General features: G+C 40.4%; 1 protein-coding gene across 2 annotated transcripts; it reads right to left on the bottom strand.

Annotated features, from left to right (window-relative positions):
- Window positions 1-4,244: 4,244 nt before the first annotated feature.
- On the bottom strand, window positions 4,245-17,280 carry hexb (hexosaminidase B (beta polypeptide)). Of its 2 annotated transcripts, none has more exons than XM_034192112.1 (14): window positions 16,987-17,280; window positions 16,762-16,910; window positions 12,652-12,717; window positions 10,953-10,999; window positions 10,678-10,788; window positions 10,037-10,138; window positions 9,820-9,952; window positions 9,508-9,688; window positions 9,343-9,429; window positions 9,148-9,220; window positions 8,886-9,060; window positions 5,751-5,841; window positions 5,575-5,679; window positions 4,245-4,555 (listed from the first exon to the last, which is right to left on the bottom strand). In XM_034192112.1, the coding sequence occupies exons 1-14, from the start codon at window positions 17,238-17,240 to the stop codon at window positions 4,492-4,494; spliced, it is 1,638 nt and encodes a 545-aa protein (XP_034048003.1). In that variant the 5' UTR covers window positions 17,241-17,280; the 3' UTR covers window positions 4,245-4,491. The 2 variants fall into 2 exon arrangements, with proteins under 2 accessions (XP_034048003.1, XP_034048002.1); XM_034192111.1 differs by lacking the exon at window positions 8,886-9,060 and adding an exon at window positions 6,223-6,403.
- Between the last annotated feature and the right edge of the window lie 5,066 nt (window positions 17,281-22,346).

Genomic DNA, 22,346 nt, shown 5'->3' with positions numbered 1-22,346 from the left:
AAAAATAAACAAAACTGTGTTTCACTTTGAAGTTATTAATTCAGACTGAATTCTATCGTTCTGTCTTGACTTGTCAGAGAGCCGCGCAACGTTTGGAGCTGTGTGAACAGAACGGAGGATGATTCTCGTTTCTTTCTCGCAACAAGACAGGAGTCCCAGTTAGTAACTTTATTCCGCACAAAAATGAATCACAACTCATATTCAGGGATGAAAGTGGTGAAAAACAAAAAAAGCTGAAACCCCAAATTACCCCCCAACACCACCTGCACGAAAATGTTTGAGTTCTAGAAGCTCTAAAATGCAATCTGGGACAATTCCAGACAATAAACTGGAGTGAGTGCTGAATCCATTTAGGTGAGAAAAAAAAAATACAACTTTCCTTATTCAAGGGTGATTCTTTAACTACGGGCACTATTGGCCTTGTAAATGTAATTTCCACCACACCATTACCTTACAATATAAAGCGCCTTGGGGCAACTGTTTGTTGTGATTTGGCGCTATATACATGTGCTCTGATGTCACTGTTTATCTCCATAGAAACTTCCCAAACAGTCTTTCATACAAACTGTTTAAAGGGACATTATGTGTTGTGGTGGAAATTACAGCAATAGTGTGGGACAACTACATTTTGTTTAAAAAAATCACAACAGTTGTATGACATTGAATACCCCAATTATGTTTTGATTATTTTACTGATATTTTATTCAGATATTTTAAAACATTAGAAAAAAAAAACACGTTTCTTTACCATTCATTTTTATCATTGAAGATCAAACGTCTGGGGTGGGACAAGCACAAAACGGCAATATTTGCATCTAATAATGCTGAAAAAAGGTGAAAAAGTCATCATAGACTACTAGAACAAATTTCTTAACACACTTTCATTGTAAAGATAACTATAAAAGTGTGAAATTTCCCCTTTTTTTTCTGTTTTTCATACAATATGATCAAAAGACATAAGTGCCCGTAGTCTAAGAATCACCCTCAAATTCATTCCAGTAGTATTCTGCTCTTACTAGGATGCAGCAGTTTGGCAGATAGTTCTGGAGGAAATCACTGAAGAAATTAACAAACTGAAAATATGGTTTGACCGAAACAAACTGTCATTAAACTTAAATAAGACAGGGATGAAATGGAGGTGTGAGAGTCACTAGGTGTTCACAGGAAACATTTATTTCTGTATGTATGTATTTATTTATTTATGTTAGTTGCTATTATATATTTTCTGTTGTTTCTCTTCAGGTTCTTTTTGTCTCTTTCTCGAAAATTGTATATAATCATTAGATTATTAATATATAAGCAAAAATAAATTTAAGGAATATTACAATTTGAAAACAAATGCACCCGAACGTGATGACAGCTGCAATTGCTAAATGCTAACTTTTAACATTGAAAATGCCATAGACATGCTAACGCGTTAGCATCGCTCCCGTTTTTAAGTTATAAAATACATCAACTGTTTCAGAAGACCATAACAGGTCGGTTTAACATAGAAAAGGTAAATAATACTCACAGACGTATGCTCTTTAGGGTTTTAGCGGGGGAAAATTAAGAGAAAGAAAGAAATAAACGAAGCAATCGACCGAAGCATTGCTTCAATCTGCGAACCACGCTTCGATTGGTTCAAGGTTCAAAGCAAAGCCGCGCTGCAGAAAAGTTGATTAAGGACCCGCTGCAGGGTCTGTAATCAATGTAGAGAAATGATAATTTTCCTGACAAACACCCGCCAAAACAACAGCCACTCTGAAGGACCGATAACAGAATCGTTAAGCACAAAGCTTAAGCATAAAGCATTAATTTAGTTTTGAGTACTATTTTTGCTAAAAGAAACACATCTTACCCTCAACCACTAGCATTTTTTTAGCAGTCAAAACAATTCGTATTGCCTGCTATTTTTTATCCATTTACCAATACATACAAATAATCAATTATTGTGTAACACACCCAAGTACTGTGTTTTCCAGTGTATGTTGTCTTTTTTTTTTTTACTACTTTGGGAGGTCCTGCAACTTATACACTGAAAAATCACACATTAGTTATTATTAATAATAATGACTTTATATCGAAATTTCCCAGAAATCAAAGTACTAAACAAAACAGGTACAACTTATACTCCAGAAAATACATATGCCTCATGTTACATGATTGCTTTTTGCTACTACCTCATTTTTCCCACTTTTCAAAAAAAAAAAAGCCAGAATGTCTCCATTATCATCTGAAAACTGTCTTCCGTTGAAGAGCATGACATCATTTTTGTGGGTTTCAGAAGGAAGCTTCTGTTCAGAGAAAAATTGGTCCCAAATACTGCATCGTTTACCCCCGTTACACTTCCACCTACTTTTACACAAGTGTACCCCTGGTCTGCAGTAATTACATCTGATTCCCATTTTGTGGATCACAATTTATCCCAACATCAGTGTTTTAAACATGTTTAAAACTTTCCCAATGCTCACAGAGTTACGGAGTGGTACCTTTAGCACCCATTACACCCAATTTCAGACCCCAATTGGGTATCTGATTTTATTCATTTATTTATTTTTTGTGCCAAATGCAAACAAAATGCATAGGTAATGAGGATGCTGTAAGTCAACTCTTCCACCATGTTGAATTAGTTTGAAACTGAGTTATGAGTTTGATTTTTCGAGGTCACCAAATGTCAAAGGTCACATTCCCAACAGAAAGGTGTTCTGACTTAATGTTAGTGCTTAACACTAACCAGTTCCTTAAAATCACTATTGTGTCACCTTGGCATGTGACCTTAATTTTTAATGAATTCTTCTCAAAATGACATCACTTTGTCCTTGACGGATCCTCACTCATTCTACCAAGTTTTCCAAAACAAAATGCTTTTTGTGCACAGGCACACCCTGCGTGCACTACCGCTGCGTGCTAGTGTAATACATAACTGCAGGACAAACACATTATCTGTACAAATGCTTAGTCATAGTTTGATCGCTGTGTGTGTGTTCACTGAGATTTGACTGTACAGACCCTCAGGGCAGCTTACAGAAGTGGAGTTAAAATGCAGGAACAGTGCACACTTTTGCAGCTACAACACCACAACTTAAAAACTACATCGCTTGAGTGTGCTGTCATGTTGATAGACTGCTGAGCCGGATGGACGACTTTCTTTATAATTTATTTCTGTTCTGATGATGCACATGAGTAAAGATCATTCCATTTGTCTACAATGTTTTTTTTTGGGGGGGGGTAAACTTCTGTCTTTCACCCTTGCAGCCCCTCTCACATCTTAACAGATGGGACTAAATTTGCATTCAGATCACGGTGAATTCAGCTCAAATCTGGATAGCAAACAATCCAACTTAAATGCAATTTGCGGTGATCAGATTCAGAAAAAACCTATTTGGCTCCAGGCGAATTTCAAACCCCGGTCTGAACAGGGTCTAAGAAGCAAGGAAAGGATGAAAATAAAATGTTTGGAAAACACAAACAACTTTTGACCAGGAGTGGTCAGTCTTTGACCATGGATCACCAATACACTGAAATTTTCCATCTACCTTAAAGCTACAGTGTGTAGGATTTAGTGTCATTTCGTGCTGAGGCTTCATACTAAACTATACCATCGCTGGTCACGATATAAACATTTTCACTTCTTTTGGTGACAGGGATTCACACACCCTTGCTTTCTCTTGTGACAAGGAACCTGTGTGATCCTCAGTTTCGCAAAATAGTTAGGGTTTTTGAAACATGTTCGCCTGCTCTAGCAAGCAGTTTGACAGTGTGTAGGGGAGCAACCGCTGATTCCTCTACTTTTTTTCATCAGTCTTCCGGATGTTCTGCAAATGCAAAAGGTGGACTATAGATGTCCCTTTAAACTGCTGTATCAACATGGAGGTGAAACATGGTAGCCTACATTCCATTTTTGCTAATAAATGCCCCTAAATCTTACACACTGTAGCTTTAAGGAAGAAGAGTCATCAGGAGATAACGTCCCCTCGGTCTCCACAAATCAGTAATACAAAATGTCAGAGGTTCACCCAAGTACACACTTATGTTAAATATGAATGAAAGCGGTCAACTGGTTCTTGATCACACTAACAAGTGAAAACGGACAGATGGACGGACATGCTGATTGTATTTTATACGGGGGTGATAAGTGGCACCGCCTGCTGAGGTCACTGGTTAGAACATAAACTGGCAAATAATTAACTCTCTTTGTTAAATAATTGGACATCCAGGGCTTATGTATTGTAAACTGCAGATGTTCTGACCAACCAACCAGATTAAACATACCAAACATTTTTAATCCAATCAATAATACAAAATTCGATCATCAAAACATTCATTTAAAAACACTTTCCTTTCTAGATTCATCATGTTTGATATAAGATTTTTTTTTTTTTTTTTTGGAACAGATTTTTAAAAACAAGACTTAAAAATGTCTCAGTGCATCAATATTTAAACTGAGTTTGACAATAAACTGAGTTTGACAAACATGGAGATGTAATTTCTCTGCTGCCGTCGATGTCTTCAGATACCTTTGAACTCACGGGGACAGGAGCTGGTAAACAATGGCTGAGCAGGGAATCCACGCCTAAGATAAAACACAGACCAACAACATGTTGTCGAACACGTGACTTTTACACAGTCAGGTTCACAGCTATTTGGACAGTGACCATTTTTAATAGTTTTGCCTCTATGTCACCACGGTGGTGTTGAAATGAAAGAATCAAGATGTTTTTTTTTTCCTCGTAGACTTTCTGCTGCAATTCAAAAGATTTATCAAATTCCCCATTAAGTAATTATAGCCATTTTTCTACAAGGTCCCTGCATTTTTAGAGCCCATAAGTAAGTGGACAAATTAAACATAAGTTTTTGTGAATACAAATCATTACTTTTACAGACAGTTTTCTTTAGACATGTCAGAGGATGGATACATGAACCAAGTTACCAAGTTCCAAGTTACTGAATACTGTATGTCTTGGACTTCATGGACATCAAGCATTAAGATATACAAACAGTATGGTACTGGAAAATAAATCCGAAGAAGGCAGTTGTCACAAACTGAGTGAACATGGAAGAGGAAGACTGGCGATGAAAGCGATCAAGAAGAAGATGGTGATTGCCACTAGTTTGATCATGATCACTACTCTGATGCTCACCACCCCCACCAGTCTGTTCCTTGTATGGTGCCTACTTCAGACAGATTTACCACACAGTACCATACTCTTTGTATTCACACTGACTGATGTATGTGTAGTCCAAGACATAGTCAGTGACTTTAAAATGTTTATGCATCCACCTCCTGACTTACTGAAATAAAACTGCCCGTGAAAGTGATGATTTGCATTAACAATAATCCTAATGTGTGATTCATAAATGGCTGTGGTATTTTTGTTGAACCCCTTGAATTAAAGCTGAAAGTCAGCACTGGATTGTTTCATTCCATCTCCGCTGTGTTGGGATAAGAGGGGAGGGTGTGCTTACTGTCCAAATATTTATGGACCTCCCACATATGTCTGTCAAGTAAAACACGGCTGTGTCACCTCAACGTCATGACACATTTAAAAGCTCGTCCAGCGTTTGTGACTCCCTGCACATGCAAGTACTTACTGAACCATGCGGCAGCGGTGAGCTGACAGTCGGACGTAAGCGTCACCGATGTCCATCACTGACTTGTCGCTCCACAGCCGTTCTCCTACAGCGCTGGCTCGAGGCCTAAACAGACAGTCAGGTGTCAAAAGTGCACTCCGGGACCGGCGCTTACGCAAAAATCACCTGAGTCATACCAGAGTCTGGGTGTCACGTTGGTGGAGTCCACAAACTCGCCCCATAAACAAGCTTCCCCACCAATCACAAGCTTCTTTTGCGCATCAGTTCCTGTTGTGAAATCATGTTCAATATTGGCTGTGATTAGGCAACACAAATAGTGCCTTCAAACTCCAGCGGAATTCATCAATAAGCAAAATCCTCCGTACAACTGAACTACACTGATTTGTCATTGACAGAACTTGTGTTTTTGCTCATTCAACAGGCTTACACAAATACGCACAGAAGAGGAACAACACAACAGTTAGCGTCTGTGCCACAAGTCCAGAAAGCAGCTAACGAGATCTGAGTATTAACAACAAAAATAATCGAGTGAGGGGAGTTGAAAGCTCCAATTTTTACATGCACAGCAAACGTTCTGTCCGTATTTGTTAGGGTAGAAAGAAAGGGGGTGGGGCGTGGGGGGCAAACATCAACCATGCAGACACCAACCCTTGAAGTCCTGAGGGTCGGCCTTGTAATACCCCTGCCAGTCTTGAGAATAGGAGATACGGTTCAGGTACCAGGGAGTGGACAGCAAGGCATGGTACCCTGAGGACGTAATACTCGCCATCTCATTCTGGTATTGCTGCTGGCTTCCTTTCCAAACATGGATAACAGTGTCTGGTTTCAGCTACACAGCAAACACATACAAATGTTGAGTATCAGGAACAGGAAGCTTAAACTGGACATGAAGAGCAAAGACGAGAAGAAGAATCCATTCTCCACCAAGGCCCAAAACAACCTCAACATAAAACTACGTTTACATGCCCTCATCATGGACATGAATGTCGTGGTCATTTGGGGCTTTTAATGATGTCTTTGAAGTGTTCTTCTGCCAGAGTGGAATGCTTGTACAGCATACATCATTACTGACTTTTAAAAAAACAAAAGTTGGGTGCACAAGTCTGAATTTATTTTGGATCTTCTCTAAGCCCCACAGAGTCAAAATTGCATGCATGGCACTGCAAATCTTTGCTTCAGTCTGGAAGATGGGTATCATCCCTACAGATGGGAAGAAAGGACTTCTACTCTGAAAAGAAAAAGGTGATTGTCTGGATTTCAACAACTACAGGGCTGTAACACTGCTTCTGTACTGGAAAAATTCCTTCTAGGGTTAAATCTCTGGAGGATTCATTTCATCCAGTCATTTGCAAATCAGCAACCAGTGCAATTGGGCTCCACAACCAAGAACTCAGCCATGGACCACATCCGAACTATGTGATTACGCACTGAATGCAGTCACGCAGTTGATTCAGTTGACCGGGCTGCTCTCTGGGACACCCTGATGATTCGCAGTATCCTAACAAGTTGCTGGACATCACAGCCAGCATATACAAAGGTACTACTGAGTGTCATGCAGAGACTTTTTCCCAGTGACTTCTGGCAGCCGTTGGGGATGTGTGCTGGTTCCCATATGGTTGATGCTTGAATGGACCAGGTTTTAGGTAGGATTGTGAAGACCTGCATCTTTCGTGTTTTTGACAGCAACTAAAAGTTTACCGACCTTGACTTGATGTTATCTTGGTAGAATCAATAATTGAATCAAGAGTTGTTTATGTCAGCAGTAATATTTGTGTCTCTGGGTCCTCAGCCTTTGAGATCAAGATATGACTAGAAAGAGCTTGTAAAATAATGGCTCCTATGCAGAGATGTTTGGCAATGTGGACATCTCTGCAGGAGAAGGAAAGTCTGGGTTTTTAGGGTCCTGGTACTTCTTCTCTTACTGATACCAACCAGTAACATAAAGCAACAAGATGCCTTTAGTACCCTGTCTCTGGTGGATCATTGGGTACCAATGGGATGACACTGTGCCAAATGTACTGTTACTTAAGAAGACTCAGATGAGAAGTTTTACTTGCATTGTGAGGGAATGTCACCTACGGCATTTTTGCCATGTGGTGTGTTTCTTGGTGCACAGGTGCCTCAGTGCTGAGGATTTGTTGGGCGGTTGGAGAAGACCAAGGAGATGCCCATGTTTCAACTTGTTGCAGCAGAGAGATAGTTACTTTCAAGAGACGGGGTTGGACGGGTTTTCTGCCTGGTCGGCTGCCATTCAGGGCCCAAAGTGATTCCACTGTGTGACTGATGCGGCAACAAATGCCTCCAGTAAATGCTCCCACACCTGGCCACCTATCAAATTCTATCCAGAGTCCGTAACAGTACTGACGCATCTGAAACTTAAGTTAATTCTGTTCAGTGAGGTGCAGAATGTCCTACATTTTGAACACATCCATGTTTATGGAGAACTAATCCTGACTCAGACGCCTCAAGTGATGAGTGTTTCTTTGATTTTTAACTACTTAAAAATACTACTTGCGTAATATATTTGTCTTTACAAATTACTAAGATGACCTACACTTAAGAATAAAAAAGTTAAACCCATGAACATGTTGCTCATTCCAGTACTAGTTTTCCCGTGTAAGCCTGTTGAACTACATCTAGAATTCTTTTAATTTTCTTTAAGTAAACCCTTTATGCAGGATGACGTCCGCTGAGCATCCCTTGTGCATCCAGGACACAGAAGGGGTGAAAAACATGTTTCTGTGTAAATGCTCTAGCATCCTTTAGTGGTTGTTTCTGCATTTTTAAAATGTAATTTTGGGTCAATTTTTTTGACGTTCTATGACCGACCTATACGTCCACAGAGCTTACTCTGTGAGTCCATCGATGACTTTCAGCTCTCTTGGTGATCCTTCTGCAGCTCCTGCATGACCATCGGTGACCAAACTGTGCATGAAAATTAAAGCAAACGACCCCGATCATTGTGCGTCCATGAGCAAGAATGACCTAGGCATTCCGTGCCTTCCCTGTGCCTTCTTTGAAGGTCCTTCACCCTTGGCATCCGCTGAGCGTTTGTTTTGAACATCCTCAATAATTCATGATGACCATAGCCTTCTCTGTGCGTTCATCCAGCGCCCCGTGAATGACCTGGGCATCCCTTGAGCTTCCAACAGCATCCTCGCACATTTGGTGGATGCACAAGGGAAGCACAATGAACTTCATCCTGCGTAAAGGGGGTTTTATGCCTTGAATGATTTAAATACTGACTAAACCCAAATTAGATTTTGTCACTAACCAGTTGGACAGAAGGTACTGTTCTAATGGAAACTGACCATTGAAGTTCAGTGGCTCAGACTTGTAGTAGTTCTTCCAGTCTTGGCCGGTGCTAATGTAATCTAGGTACCATGGGGCGGAGAGGATGGTGGTGAAGCCTGCCGCTGTCACTTTCCGCAACTCGTCCGCCATGCCGCTGCTCTTCCACACATGCACTACTGTGTTTGGCTTGAGCTGCAGTCGTCACAGGCCAAGCTACTGCACTTAAACACTGCATCAGGCGGGTCAAATGTGAAAAATGGAAATGGCTTCTTAACATACCTTAACACCATTGTCAAAGACCTCCTGCCAGATCATGTAGCCCCTCCTGGTAGTCGTGACGATATCCAGGAGTCTAGCCAATTAAAATATAAATAAAAATTCTACACAAAACATGACTGAATCTTACAAACTTTGAGGTTTCTCTACAAAGTGATACTGATGAAGCAGTGTATTCTGACTCAATAAATAGCATACTTTTGGATATAAAATGATTCCAGCTTGCTGTAGTCCTGTCCAAAGCCCTGCTTAGCCATGAAGGCCTGAATGTCCGGGTTGGACTTCCTGTGTGACAGAATAAAATTAATCTGTTGGCTTGTGTTAACATCTGCACATACTGTGAGGAGCACTTTCTGAGATTACCAGCAGGAGAAGTCCACCTCATCACCTCCCAGGTGCACATAACTGTCGTGGAAGACCGCGCTGACTTCGTTGAAGAACTGCGTCATGAAATCATAAGTGGTGTTCAGGATGGGATTGACGGGTCCGTAAGTGCCGGAACGAGTGGTGCCGGAGTAACAGGGTGTGAGCAGATCTTTCTGACCTGACAGTTGAAAAGTGGACAGATACACAGTTTATCTTTAAATGTTGGTCAAAACCCACAATCAAGGTTTAGAGGAGTTGACGTTTTTTAACATTTTGGTACCTCACCCAATACTTCTCTCCAAAACTCACCTTTACCCCAGGACTGCGTGTGTCCCGGAGTGTCGAACTCTGGAATGACACGGATGCCTCGCATACGCGCAAACTCAATCACCATCTGTACTGCGGCTGGCGTGTACACGTGCGTGTACGGGTGATAAGCTCCCTGCAAATGTGGTTAGATTAAAAATTAATTTAAAACTTTTAAATTTAGAGAGAATTGCCAACAAAAAATCTAAATGAGACAGACCTGCTGGCTCAGCTGGGGAAATGTGCTGCTCATGTAAGGGAAGGACGGGTCGTCCACAATGTGCCAATGGAAGACATTAAATTTGTTCATTGCCATCAGTTCCTGGACAAAAGAAAGAAAAAAAGGCATCAGAGGGTTCACATACACCCTGCGCACTCTACACACCACGATAGAAATGTACCAGTCAATATACATCTGGTGTATAGTGTTGACTTGCATGAGTATATTGATTTTGTGTGTACATTTGGTGAATATAATTCATTCCATTTTTCCTTTATGACCAAAGTACTCCTAAATCTAATCACTTCTAGATATCCATCCAAGTAATATTCCCACCAAGTTTGAGCCATCTAGGCTTCTTCGTTTTTGAAATATCCCCCAAAAAATAAAATGTTTTTCATACTATGTTGTCCTTGACCAATGATCTTTGACCAAACTACTCCAAAATTTAATCACATCATTCTAGATATCTATCCAAGTAATATTACCACCAAGTTGAAAGGAAATTCGTCCAGCCATTATGAATTATTTTGTCGACAGACACACGCCAGTGAAAAAAAATATCTTGCTTCGCCCACACAGGGTAAAAAGGAAATGAGTTCAGAGATCAGAGAAAAACAAAGTACTGCTGAGTGACATACCAGATTAACCAAGATGGCTTTGATGGACAAATAGTGTCGAGAGGTGTCCAGGAGAACACCTCGGTGTGCAAATCTGGGAAAGTCAGTAATCACTGTTGAGTTGATAGTTTTCTGAAAAAAGAAAAGAAAAAGAAACAAGAAGTGTGGGTAATTTTTATTGGTCACTTATTGTGGAAATCAAAAGTGGATAAATGCAAAATGAGACAAACATCACTTCGAAACTAGATTATAAAGTTCATCGTGATGATTTCAGGGTTAGGTGGTGATTTACTCACAGCTCCGTATTGGTCCTCATAGACCAACTGGCTGAATGTTTCCAGACCTAAATGAAACGCAAAGAAACAAAGTTCTTCAATCTACTTATCATATAAAAGTTACAAAGCTCCTACAATTAGATATGAAGAAAACTGTGAGCTTCAGGTGCAGGGACCAACAGAGTGTGTGCAGAAGTGTAACATAAATTATGAGATTCAGTATCAGACTTGAGCTGAGATATGGTACAACACGGCCGTAATGGAACGCATCGACTTAATGCAGCAGCATTTAATAGAAAAACATCATGGACACTATAATTTTATGTTTAATTTAACCAGGTTAGTCTCACTGAGATCGAGATCTCTTTTGCAACGGAGACCTGGACAATTCTAAAGTTTCCAAATCACCTAACCTGCATGTCTTTAAATGTGGGAGGAAACCCACACAAACACAGGGCGAACTTGCAAACTCCACACAGAAAGGCCACAGGTGGGAATTGATCCCATGACCTTCTTGATGTGAGGCAACAGTGCTAACCACTAATCCACCGTGCTGCCCAAACACATGACTGATTATGATGACAGTCTGCTCCTTGGAGCAAAGGAGGGCAGCACAGGTTGATGTGGAGGCCACCTTAAGGTGTGTTTGCAATTGAGAGATGTTTGGGAAGAGCTTTTAGAGAGTCATTTGGTGATGCCTTTGTTGGAGAACAAAGGTCCTCGTCTTCAGAGTCCTGGTACTTCCTGGTACCTGGATGCTCACGAGACCTAAATTGATGACTGGATGTCTTTGGTACTAGGTCTCTTCTGAGCCTCTTTGGGTATCGCTAACATGGGTTTGTGACAAATGAGTGATTATTTAGGGAAACACAAATGGGGAGTACCATATTTTTGTATAAGATGAGTTTGGAAGGTCTTTCATTCGTCTGGGTTTGATCCAGCACACAGGTTCCTCAGTGTTGAGGTCTCCAGCAACTGGAAAAGTCCGATGGGGCGTCTGTGTCCTGTAACACCCAGCTAAGGCGCATAGATACCGTAGTTACTTTCAGGAGGTGCGGACAGCCCTGATGTCTCTGTGGGTGGTTGCCAACTAGGACCCAAGGTGGATCCTGATGCCACAGTGTGCTTCCAGGTGTAAGTATACCATCGAGCATACAGCCCTGTCTCACTAACATACACACTAGGGATGGGAATCGAGAACCGGTTGAAGTTGAGAACTGATTATACATTTTCAGTTCATCAGAATCGCATGCCTCAGATGCTATCAATTCCTCTGATCAATGCCTACATGTTTTCTGATGATTCCACATTGCAAAAACCCAGGCAAATCTCATGTGTGATGTCACATCTGATGTCATGATGCCAAACTCTACATGCAGCAACAAGGAAAACAACAAGCAAAACTGATCAGGCATTGATTAGGGAATCAACAAAGAACTTGACGGGTAAGTACAATCAATAATGGCATTGATATGAATAAAAAATAATCTCAATTCTCATCTTGAATGCACACTGGAATTGTGCGTTTTTGCATAATTTTACCACAACACAAATCCCTGTTGCCAAGGGTGTGTCATGTGTGGCCGGCTTTAGATGTACGATGAAACCTTTAGAATCCAGTTGCTACACAAAAAAATGCACACTTAATTACTTGTGTATGAAAGCTGTGGTCATGTGCGTGATCATGTTTGCTAATAATACAGCAGGCAGAACATCCTACCGTGCAGCGCTCCCCAGACTGTGGGCGCTTTCAGGACAGCATATGGCTGAACCACTGACAGTTCATCTGTAAAAAATAAATAAATAAATAAATAAATAAAACAGAGTTGGAGAAGAAAAAGGAACAAGAAGAAAAATGTCACAATTTAGCATTACGTCAGCACAATATCAGAAGCTGTTTCCCAATTTGGGGGCTGAATCCTGTGAAATCCATAGTTCTCGACCGATTACAACTTAAAAAAGTTTGAGGGTCTGTTCTCTTCAAAGTAATGAGTAGATATAACCTTAATTTGTCGAAATTTAAAAACTAGCAGCTGTCAGCTATGGACTCAATAAAAATAATCAGTTAATCTTAGACAACAGTTTTCCCCTTCAGGCTTCCTGTTTCTCAGCATAATTACAAGGCAGCTGAATGGTAATTTGTTTTATCAAACTTATTGTTGACCTGAAGTTGTATTACAGGAATGTCTTCATTGCACCACTTCACGCAGAGCCTTCCACTGCAAAAACAGCTAAAATATGCACATTAGAAAAAAAAAACCACCCTGTACAATCACACTGTTCGGTCACATTGTTGACACCTTATAAGACTGTTTCAAATACCAGAATGTTGATTTTCATGTTGAACAAGAACGAGCACCAAGGAACTTACACACTGAACAAAAACATAAAAGCAAAACTTTTGTTTTTGCTCCCACTTTTCATGAGCTGAACTCAAAGATCTAAAACATTATCTATATATAGAAAAGACCCGTTTCTCTCAAATATTGTTCACAAATCTGTCTAAATTTGTGTTAGTGCTGAGATAATCCATCTCACCTCACAGGTGTGGCATATCAAGATGCTGATTAGACAGCATGATTATTGCACAGGTGTGCCTTAGGCTGGCCACAATAAAAGGCCACTCTGAAATGTGCAGTTTTGCTTTATTTTGGGGGGTCAGAAACCAGTTAGTATCTGGTGTGACACCATTTGCCTCACGCAGTGCAACACATCTTTGCATAGAGTTGATTAGCAGCCAGACGCCAACAAATGTGAACATTTGCCCACTCAATTGTATATTTTTTTGTTCAGTGGAATTTGTCAAATTAAAAGAGAAAATAAGCAGATGCTGTAATTACACTTTTACGCGCTACATTCATTTAAAAAAGCAGCTTTTTTCCCTAATGTTCCATAGATGTGTCTGCAGCTGCCTTCTGCCGTGTTCACACCGGGCGCGATCAGACGACGCGCCTCCTTCGCCCAGTGTGTCGCTCTGCTTTTGCTGCAAAAATTCGCCCCGGTGCGTCATCAAATAGGAGGAACTTCCATTCCACTCGCCGGCTCCGGGTTTCAGTCAAGTTAACATGACGGCCCTTGATCACACGGAGCGAGTTCTTGTGGAAAGCTCCCAATACATGGAGTATCATTATTTGCTGCAGGCGCTGTGTCTGGATGATGGCCGCTTTCAGTGGTCCTTCCACCTCTGCGGGACCCAGTTTGAGGACCTCAAATATTTATTTATTATACATCTGTGTAGTTAATTAATAAAATATTCTCCACAGATTCGCTCGCGCGCACACGTAAAAGAAAGAAAAGGAAAAAACTCCGCTCCCCCTGCTGCAGGGCTGCTGCTCGCTCCAAAAATTCTGTCATAATTGTGTTTAGAAACCAGTCACCATTTGTTTTATTATACATCTGTGTAGTTAATAAGTAAAATAATCTCCACGGACAATTTGCTCACGCACGTAAAATAAAAACTCCGCTCCGCTGCTGCTGGCTCCAAAAACTCTGTCATAATTGTGAAATAAAGGACAAAAGAGACACAAGTCCTGCTCACAGGCTGCTGCCAGATATAGGACATGTTCACATCTTCAGTCAAACTCCAGACATCTCCACATCACTACATATTCAGTCCCTGATAGGTCATCGCAGCGCGACGAGACAAAAAAGTTCCGATTTTTCAACTTGAGGAGGAGGGCAACGCGACGTGATGCGACGCAATATCGCGCCACAAACGCACCAGTCACTCAAAATCGCTTCACTCGCGTCGCTTCATTCATGTCCATCACGTCGCGCTGCGTGACTTGGTGCCAAAACACGTCGTTCCATAGGGATTACATGGCAACCTGTCGCTGCTGTCGCTTGCGTCGCGCCCGGTGAGAAGGCAGTATTCAACTTACCCTCGGCTACTAAATTAAGCTACAACTGCAACATGACAAGTTTTGCCACTGATTATGTTGTTACAACTACTTTGCATGGCCTTATAACCATATCTGATAACAATGTGAAAATGTTCATCTTACAACAGTTTTGTATGGTGTTACGACATAACATTACCTGATTACAACATAAAAATTTGCACATTACACAAAATACTTTTTTACATGTTTTTTAATATCATCTTAGCCGTGTGTCAGATGTCCTGAGTTTTAGTTATTCACATACCACTTTAATTTAGTCATGTTTTAGTCAACTAAAAGTCTGCTATATTTTAGTCTTGTTTTGGTCAAAAAGAGAACTGCATGTATTTTAGCCTCTTTTCAGTTGAGACATTCTAATCTTTTTTTATAAAATGTATCAAAGTTTATAACTTTGTATGCTGTTATAACATGACAATACTGGATTACAACGTGAAAAGTTTCATGTTATGTGATACGGATTGTCACGTTACAATTTTGAATGGTATAACATGGCCATACCTGATAATAACATGAAAAGTTTCATGATACACTTGTCATATCAAAATTATTTATTTTTGCCTTACAGAGAGCCTGCCTAAAACTTTTGCATCTAAACTCTGTATTAAAAATGCCTCCATGTAACCTTGCAGCTGGAAAAATGTACAGTCTCTGCCCAGTGTCCTCCCTTGTTCCTAATAAAATTCATTGTTCAGTGAGCGTTTTCATGAGAAAAGCTGAAATGTATTCATGTGTGTGCTTGCTGTGCCCCACCTTTCTCTGAATGTACAAAAAGAACACCTTTACAACTGCTGAGTGCACACACTTATTCAAAATTCTGCTGTCCTGATTTTAGACTTTGCGTGTGTCTGCGAGGGCTGGAATTAAAAGCTTGTTATTTAATCTGTCCATTTCTTGACTTTTAATTTCCACAAACAGCCTTAGACAGTCAAAAGTCCTTTTTTGTCTCAACACACAATACTGATTGTTGCATTACAACAACTTTGTGTGGTGTTATAACATGACTATACCTGATTATAACATGAAAGGTTTCATGTTACAACAGTTATGTATGCTGTTATCATACAATACCTGGTTATAACATGAAAAGTTTCACATTACGTGATACTGAATGTATCATGTTACAACAGTTATGTATGCTGTTATAACACAACAATACCTGATCATAACGTGAAAAGTTTCACATTACTTGATCCTGAATATATCATGTTACAACAGTTATGTATGCTGTTGTAACAGGACAATACCTGATCATAACATGAAAACTTTCACATTACGTGATCCTGAATATATCATGTTACAACAGTTATGTATGTTGTTATAATACAATACCTGGTTATAACATGAAAAGTTTCACATTACGTGATACTGAATGTATCATGTTACAACAGTTATGTATGCTGTTATAACACAACAATACCTGATCATAACGTGAAAAGTTTCACATTACTTGATCCTGAATATATCATGTTACAACAGTTATGTATGCTGTTGTAACAGGACAATACCTGATCATAACATGAAAAGTTTCACATTACATGATCCTGAATATATCATGTTACAACAGTTATGTTGTTATAATACAATACCTGATTATAACATGAAAGGTTTCATGTTACAACAGTTATATATGTTGTTATAATATGACTATACCTGATTATAACATGAAAGGTTTCATGTTACAACAGTTATGTATGTTGTTATAATACAATACCTGATTATAACATGAAAGGTTTCATGTTACAACAGTTATGTATGATGTTATAATACAATACCTGATTATAACATGAAAGGTTTCATGTTACAACATTTATGTATGATGTTATAACAGGACAATACCTGATCATAACATGAAAAGTTTTACATTACGTGATACTGAACTGAAAACAACCCAAACGTGCGCTGAGTGACGAGGAAGTGACGTGACTCACATGACTCGTCAGATGTCAGACTGGGGTACGAGTCGCATTCGGAGTCACGTGATGTGATCCACACCTGCAGCTGTGTGAGTTCGGGGTCTGCTGCTGCTGCGTTTGCGCCGCGGTGCTTTTTAGCGCCGTCAAATATGTACTCATAATACCTGAGAGAGACAAAGAGACGGACTGTGAGGGGCCACAGGTAAACAGTTTGACGTCAGGAGGTCACAGCTCTCTCACCTGTGGTAGGCGCTTTGCAGCAGTTTGCAGCTGGTGCCCGCCGTCGACTCTTTGGCGTCAACGATTTGAAAGCTTCCACTTAACTTGAACGAACTCTGCGAAATCTGCACTTTCTGAGGCAGAGGCCACAGAGAACCGAATTTGGAAGAGTCGGCGACGTTTTTCAGCTCGTCGTCGACGTCGCGGTACCGTATCCCGCAACAAGCGCCGAAAACCAGCAACAGCAGCACGGCGAGGTTCAGCAGCGTTACCATGGTGAAGGAAAAGAGTCCCCGAGTGTGAAGCGCTGAACAGCCACCAGCGCATTTTATTCGCTGGAGGCGGGGCTTGGAACACGGAAGTTAGTGTGCACCCTGCTCAGTGTGTCGCTCTCATTGGACCACTGAACTATACGTGGTGTAGAGTTCAATGCATTGGACCGACCGCTTTTAGCTTGCCATAGGCTAAGCTAGTGGCGCTCGTGAGTAGAGGTGGGCGACACCGGGAATTTTGGTATTCTTCGATACCAAATAAATACAGGCCCAGTATCGCCGATATCGATACCGATACCGATACTGAAACTCTTTCATATTTAAGCTTCATATATCCAAAGGATCCAAATGACCTAGCATAGAATTTCGCCAAACACTGTACGTGACAACAAAATACTTTATTATCACAATAAACATTTTTGTTTTAAAAAAAAAATATCACTCAACACAACTTAAAACAAAATCTCCTGAGGTAGAGTGCTGACAAACCACAATGTAAAAAAGTAACACACCACAACAAATACTGTAAACAGTTTCAAACGTATTCTGTTTTTCAAGTCAAACAATACAAAAAAAAATCATACAAAAAATAAGGAATTTCTTCCCTTCAATACACTTCTCTATGTTGTTTCTTAACCCCATAACGCCTGACCCATGATATGTATGTATCAAAAGTGATACATATGGCATTATAGGGTTAAATAAAGTGTACAAAAATAGAACTTCAAGCAAATTAAAACAATCTTCTGAGGTTAGAGAGCTGACAAACCACAATAGAAAAAACTAACACACCACAACAAATATTGTAAACAGTTTCAAACTTGTTCTTTTTTTTTCCAAGTCGAACAATACAAGAAAATAATACAAAGAATAAGGAATTTCCTCCCTTCAGTGCACTTCTGGCTTTAAACAAAATAAAAACAATAAGTGAAAATTAAATAAAGTATAAATAAAGAAAGAATATGTTAAGGGCCCACATTGTAGCTGTGGGGCCTGTGCCCCTGCTGAGAACAAAGGATTAGAGGTTTTTATAAGGGAACAGTATCATGTTCACAGTGTCACATGTTGACTCAAGGAGAGCGCTGAGTGGGCGGGCCAGGCTGAGCCTACCTGCATGGCTGTTGGCTGGCACCGCTGAGCCACATGATGGCGCAACAACAAAAGACCAGAGGGGGGAGGGTGCGCTGCTCTGTGTTGTGTGACACAACGCAGCACTGCTCTTACAGACAGAGAGTAGACTTTGATGAATCTGCTTGAGCAGCAATCGTGCATGAGGGAGAGAAAAAAACCTTGAGTATCGATCTTTTTACACGAGGATCGTTCAATATCAATACCAGCGTTGGTATCGATATTATCGATATTAGGATCGATCTGCCCACCTCTACAAGTTAGTGTGCCGCTCTCATTGGACCGACCACTTTTAGTTTGCCATACGCTAAGCTAGTGGCCCTCGTGAGTAGAGGTGGGTGATACCGGGAATTTTGGTATTGATCCGATACCAAGTAAATACAGGCCCAGTATTGCCGATACCGATACTAATACTTTTTCATATTTAAGCTTCATATATCCAAAGGATCCAAAAGACCTAGGATAGAATTTCGCCAAACATTGTACGTGACAACAAAATACTTTACTATCACAATCGACATTTTTGTTTAAAAAATATCACTCAACACAACTTAAAACAAAATCTCCTGAGGGCTGACAAACAACAGTACAAGGGTGCGCTGCTCCGTGTTGTGTGACACAGTGCAGCGCTGCTCTTACAGACAGAGAGTAGACTTTGATGAATCTGCGTGCGCAGCAGTCAGTGCGTGCGGGAGAGGAAAAAAGCTTGAGTATCGATCTTTTTACACGAGGATTGTTCAATATCAATACCAGCGTTGGTATCGATATTAGGTTCAATCCGCCCACCTCTACTCCTGAGAGTGTGGTTAGTGTGGTGTTGGTATTAAAAGGTGAAACATCAGCAAATGTTGGAAAAGTCAATGTCCTGATGTTCTTTGTGTCCAGTTAAAGCAATAGCATGTATTATTTAGCGCCATCCAGGGGTGAGGTTGCAACTTGCATTATCTCATCACAGGTTATGATTTTCAATTGATTTTTATTTATATACTGCCAGAACACAACAGAGTTGCCTCAAGGCACTTCACACATAAGGGCTAACCTTACCAACCCCCAGAACAACAGTGGTAAGGAAAAACTCCCTCTGAGGAAGAAACCTCAAGCAGACCAGAATCAAAGGGGTGACCCTCTGCTTGGGCCATGCTACACACATAAAGTACAGAACAATTCACAAAACAAATATACAGGAAATGCTGTTGGTGCACAACACAGGAGGGTCTCCGGCACAATTTCCACACTCATCTCTGGATGGAGCTGCACCTTAAACAGAGAGAAAAAAACAGAATCAGGCATCAGAAAGACAAGAAATACAGTATAACTTGTCAGCATTAAACAACAAGAAAAACAGGAAATACTAAGGTGATCGCCGGCCACTATCCCTAAGGTAACTAGGCCTTCACTAAAAGACCCAGAATTTAGGTAAAGTTGTGGCTGCGGCACGCTCCGTTTCCCAATAAAATTAATTAAAAGTGTAAAAAGCATAGAACTATATGATGCCAGTATGCTAGCCATACGAAAAGGGAAAATAAGTGTGTCTTAAGTCTGGACTGTTTTATTGCTGCTGGGAGACCATTCCACAGAACAGGGTCACGATAAGAGAAAGCTCTATGACCCGCAGACTTCTTATTCACCTTAGGGACACAAAGTAGTCCTGCACCCTGAGAACGCAAAGCCTGGGCCGTACGTAGGGTTTAATTAGGTCAGCTAGGTAGGGAGGTGCCAGTCCGTGAACAATTTTATAGACTAGTAGCAAAACCTTAAAATCTGATCTCACTGGGACAATCTTGTTTAGGGAAAATTTTGTTTGTTGTATTAAAGAAATAATCCTTGTATCTATTTTGTTCAATTATTTATGGTGCTGAAAATGGAATGGCAGTCTATAGGTGCCTTGACACTTGCACAGACTTGATCCCCACACATGCACAACTCGTCATTCCAATGCGACCCGCGCTGGACGCCGCACTTTGTCCTGTTGGACGCCACGTTATATAACATAATCATTCCGTAGCAGATGACGCATTTGCTCTCAGAATTTGGCTGATGAAACCATCTCTCGTCACTCCCAGAATCACAGAGAAATGATCTACAGCTACAGGTTGTCTCATGCGTTGTGAGGTGGAGAACACATTTGGAATCTTGACTTAAAGGGAATTATCATATTTATATTGTAATGGATTGGTAAAACAGTTGCATTTTCATTCCTTTTTATGAGTTGGATGTAAAATTCTGTTCATTATAGAAGTAACATCTTGTCATAATCGTTCAGATGCTCTGCACGCAATGAAACGTATTGACACTGTTTTCAAATAGGTTGCGCAACATTTGTGATTAGTTCACGAAATTAATGTGTGCCAGAAGTTTTGAACATTTCAAAATTTTCTTTGTGCGCTGGCACAAAGCGAGTTTACTCGCTGGCATGCATAAAGTACTATCCTACTGCTGATTGTGGACATGTTGCAGCAATATTTTTAGGTATGAAATATTGTCTACAATGTTGTGTATGAACTGGTGTTGATATTTTCTAGCCTAGTAGAAGTTGCTAACAACAGTGGTTGTCTACACCTCCCTATAAACTGAGCAGTAACTTTGTACTGAGCACTTTGTACTGGAACTCGATTAAAATTATTATTATTTTTTGCATGGGGGGGGGGCCGTTATATTATACAGATATATCTGCAATATATGGCACTGAGTCCCAATGTTTCATTGTCAAACCCTTATGACTAACAAATGCAATTGAGGCTTGATGTTTTATAGTTTTAACATAACTTTATTATATATAATAATAATATAATTATATATTAAATAGTTGTAAATGTAACCTACAACCAACCAGTGTACATAATGATGTCTTAAATGGGATTGACAGTCACCACATCACATTGGTCAGCATTTGTATAAAGTAGACTTCTCATTAATTTTGGCCCCGTCTGGCCAACGGCATAGTGAACACACACTGTAAAACGCACTCTGAATGAAAATGAACAGCAGCTGGTCGCTTTGCCTCTGTCTCTTTAACCCCCTCCTACCCGGCGCATTTTGTCTTGTCAGTATCTTACAAATAAAAAATGAAATTTCCCATCGATGGGATATACGGGCTTAGAAGGGGTTAAACTAATGTGACCAAGGTCTGATCCCCCCACCCCACCCCCGTAAACTCAAGTTTCCAACAGATAGTGTTGTTCTGCATTGTTTATTTGGTAAAATTAAAGTTTTTATTTCAGAAATGTAACGCTGATACCGATATGTTTGTGAAAGACTCATATTGGTCGATATCATTGCCAACTGATATATCAATCGGGCTCTATTCTATACACCAAAATCTTGGATTTACTGTGAATGTGTTTGTTTCTCGGTGTGTCAGCCCTGTGATAGAATGACAGCTTGTCCAGAGTGTACCCCCATCGCCCAGTGGCCACTAGGATAGTCTCCAGCCCCGTTACCCTTAGCAGGAGTATACGGGTTTAGAAAATGAATGAATATGGTCGTTCATTATGGTCATCTCATGCAGAGGCAAAAAAAAAATAATAATAATTGTGTCACTGTCCAAATACTTATGGACCTTAACTGCATGTTTGCAACCCTCACTGGTTCTTGAGGGTTCTGGTTCTGGTTCTGAGGGGAGCCCAGAAGGGTATTTGAATCAGATTTGATTCTACTTCATGTCAACAGAAAACAATTTAAAGCTACAGTCTGTAGGATTTAATATCGACTAGTGGTGAAGTTGAGCATTACATTATGTTGTCATGGGTTATGATTTTGTTCATTTTCATATTTTCCCATCTTTGGTGATGGGAATTCATAGTGTCTTGCCTTATTTTGTAACAAACAATATGTATGGTTCTTCATTCCACACACGCAAAATAAAAGGGGTTCTCAAACTTATTAGCCTGCACAAAGGGATCCCTTCATACCTTCATGGGGGGCCCACTCCCATGAAGGTATGAAGGGCTCATTCTGCCCATGAAAACACATTGATTCGTT

This window comes from Thalassophryne amazonica, chromosome 17 (assembly GCF_902500255.1).
Source record: "Thalassophryne amazonica chromosome 17, fThaAma1.1, whole genome shotgun sequence".
Taxonomy (NCBI): Eukaryota; Metazoa; Chordata; class Actinopteri; order Batrachoidiformes; family Batrachoididae; genus Thalassophryne; species Thalassophryne amazonica.
This window is presented reverse-complemented; position numbering and strand designations above follow the sequence as displayed.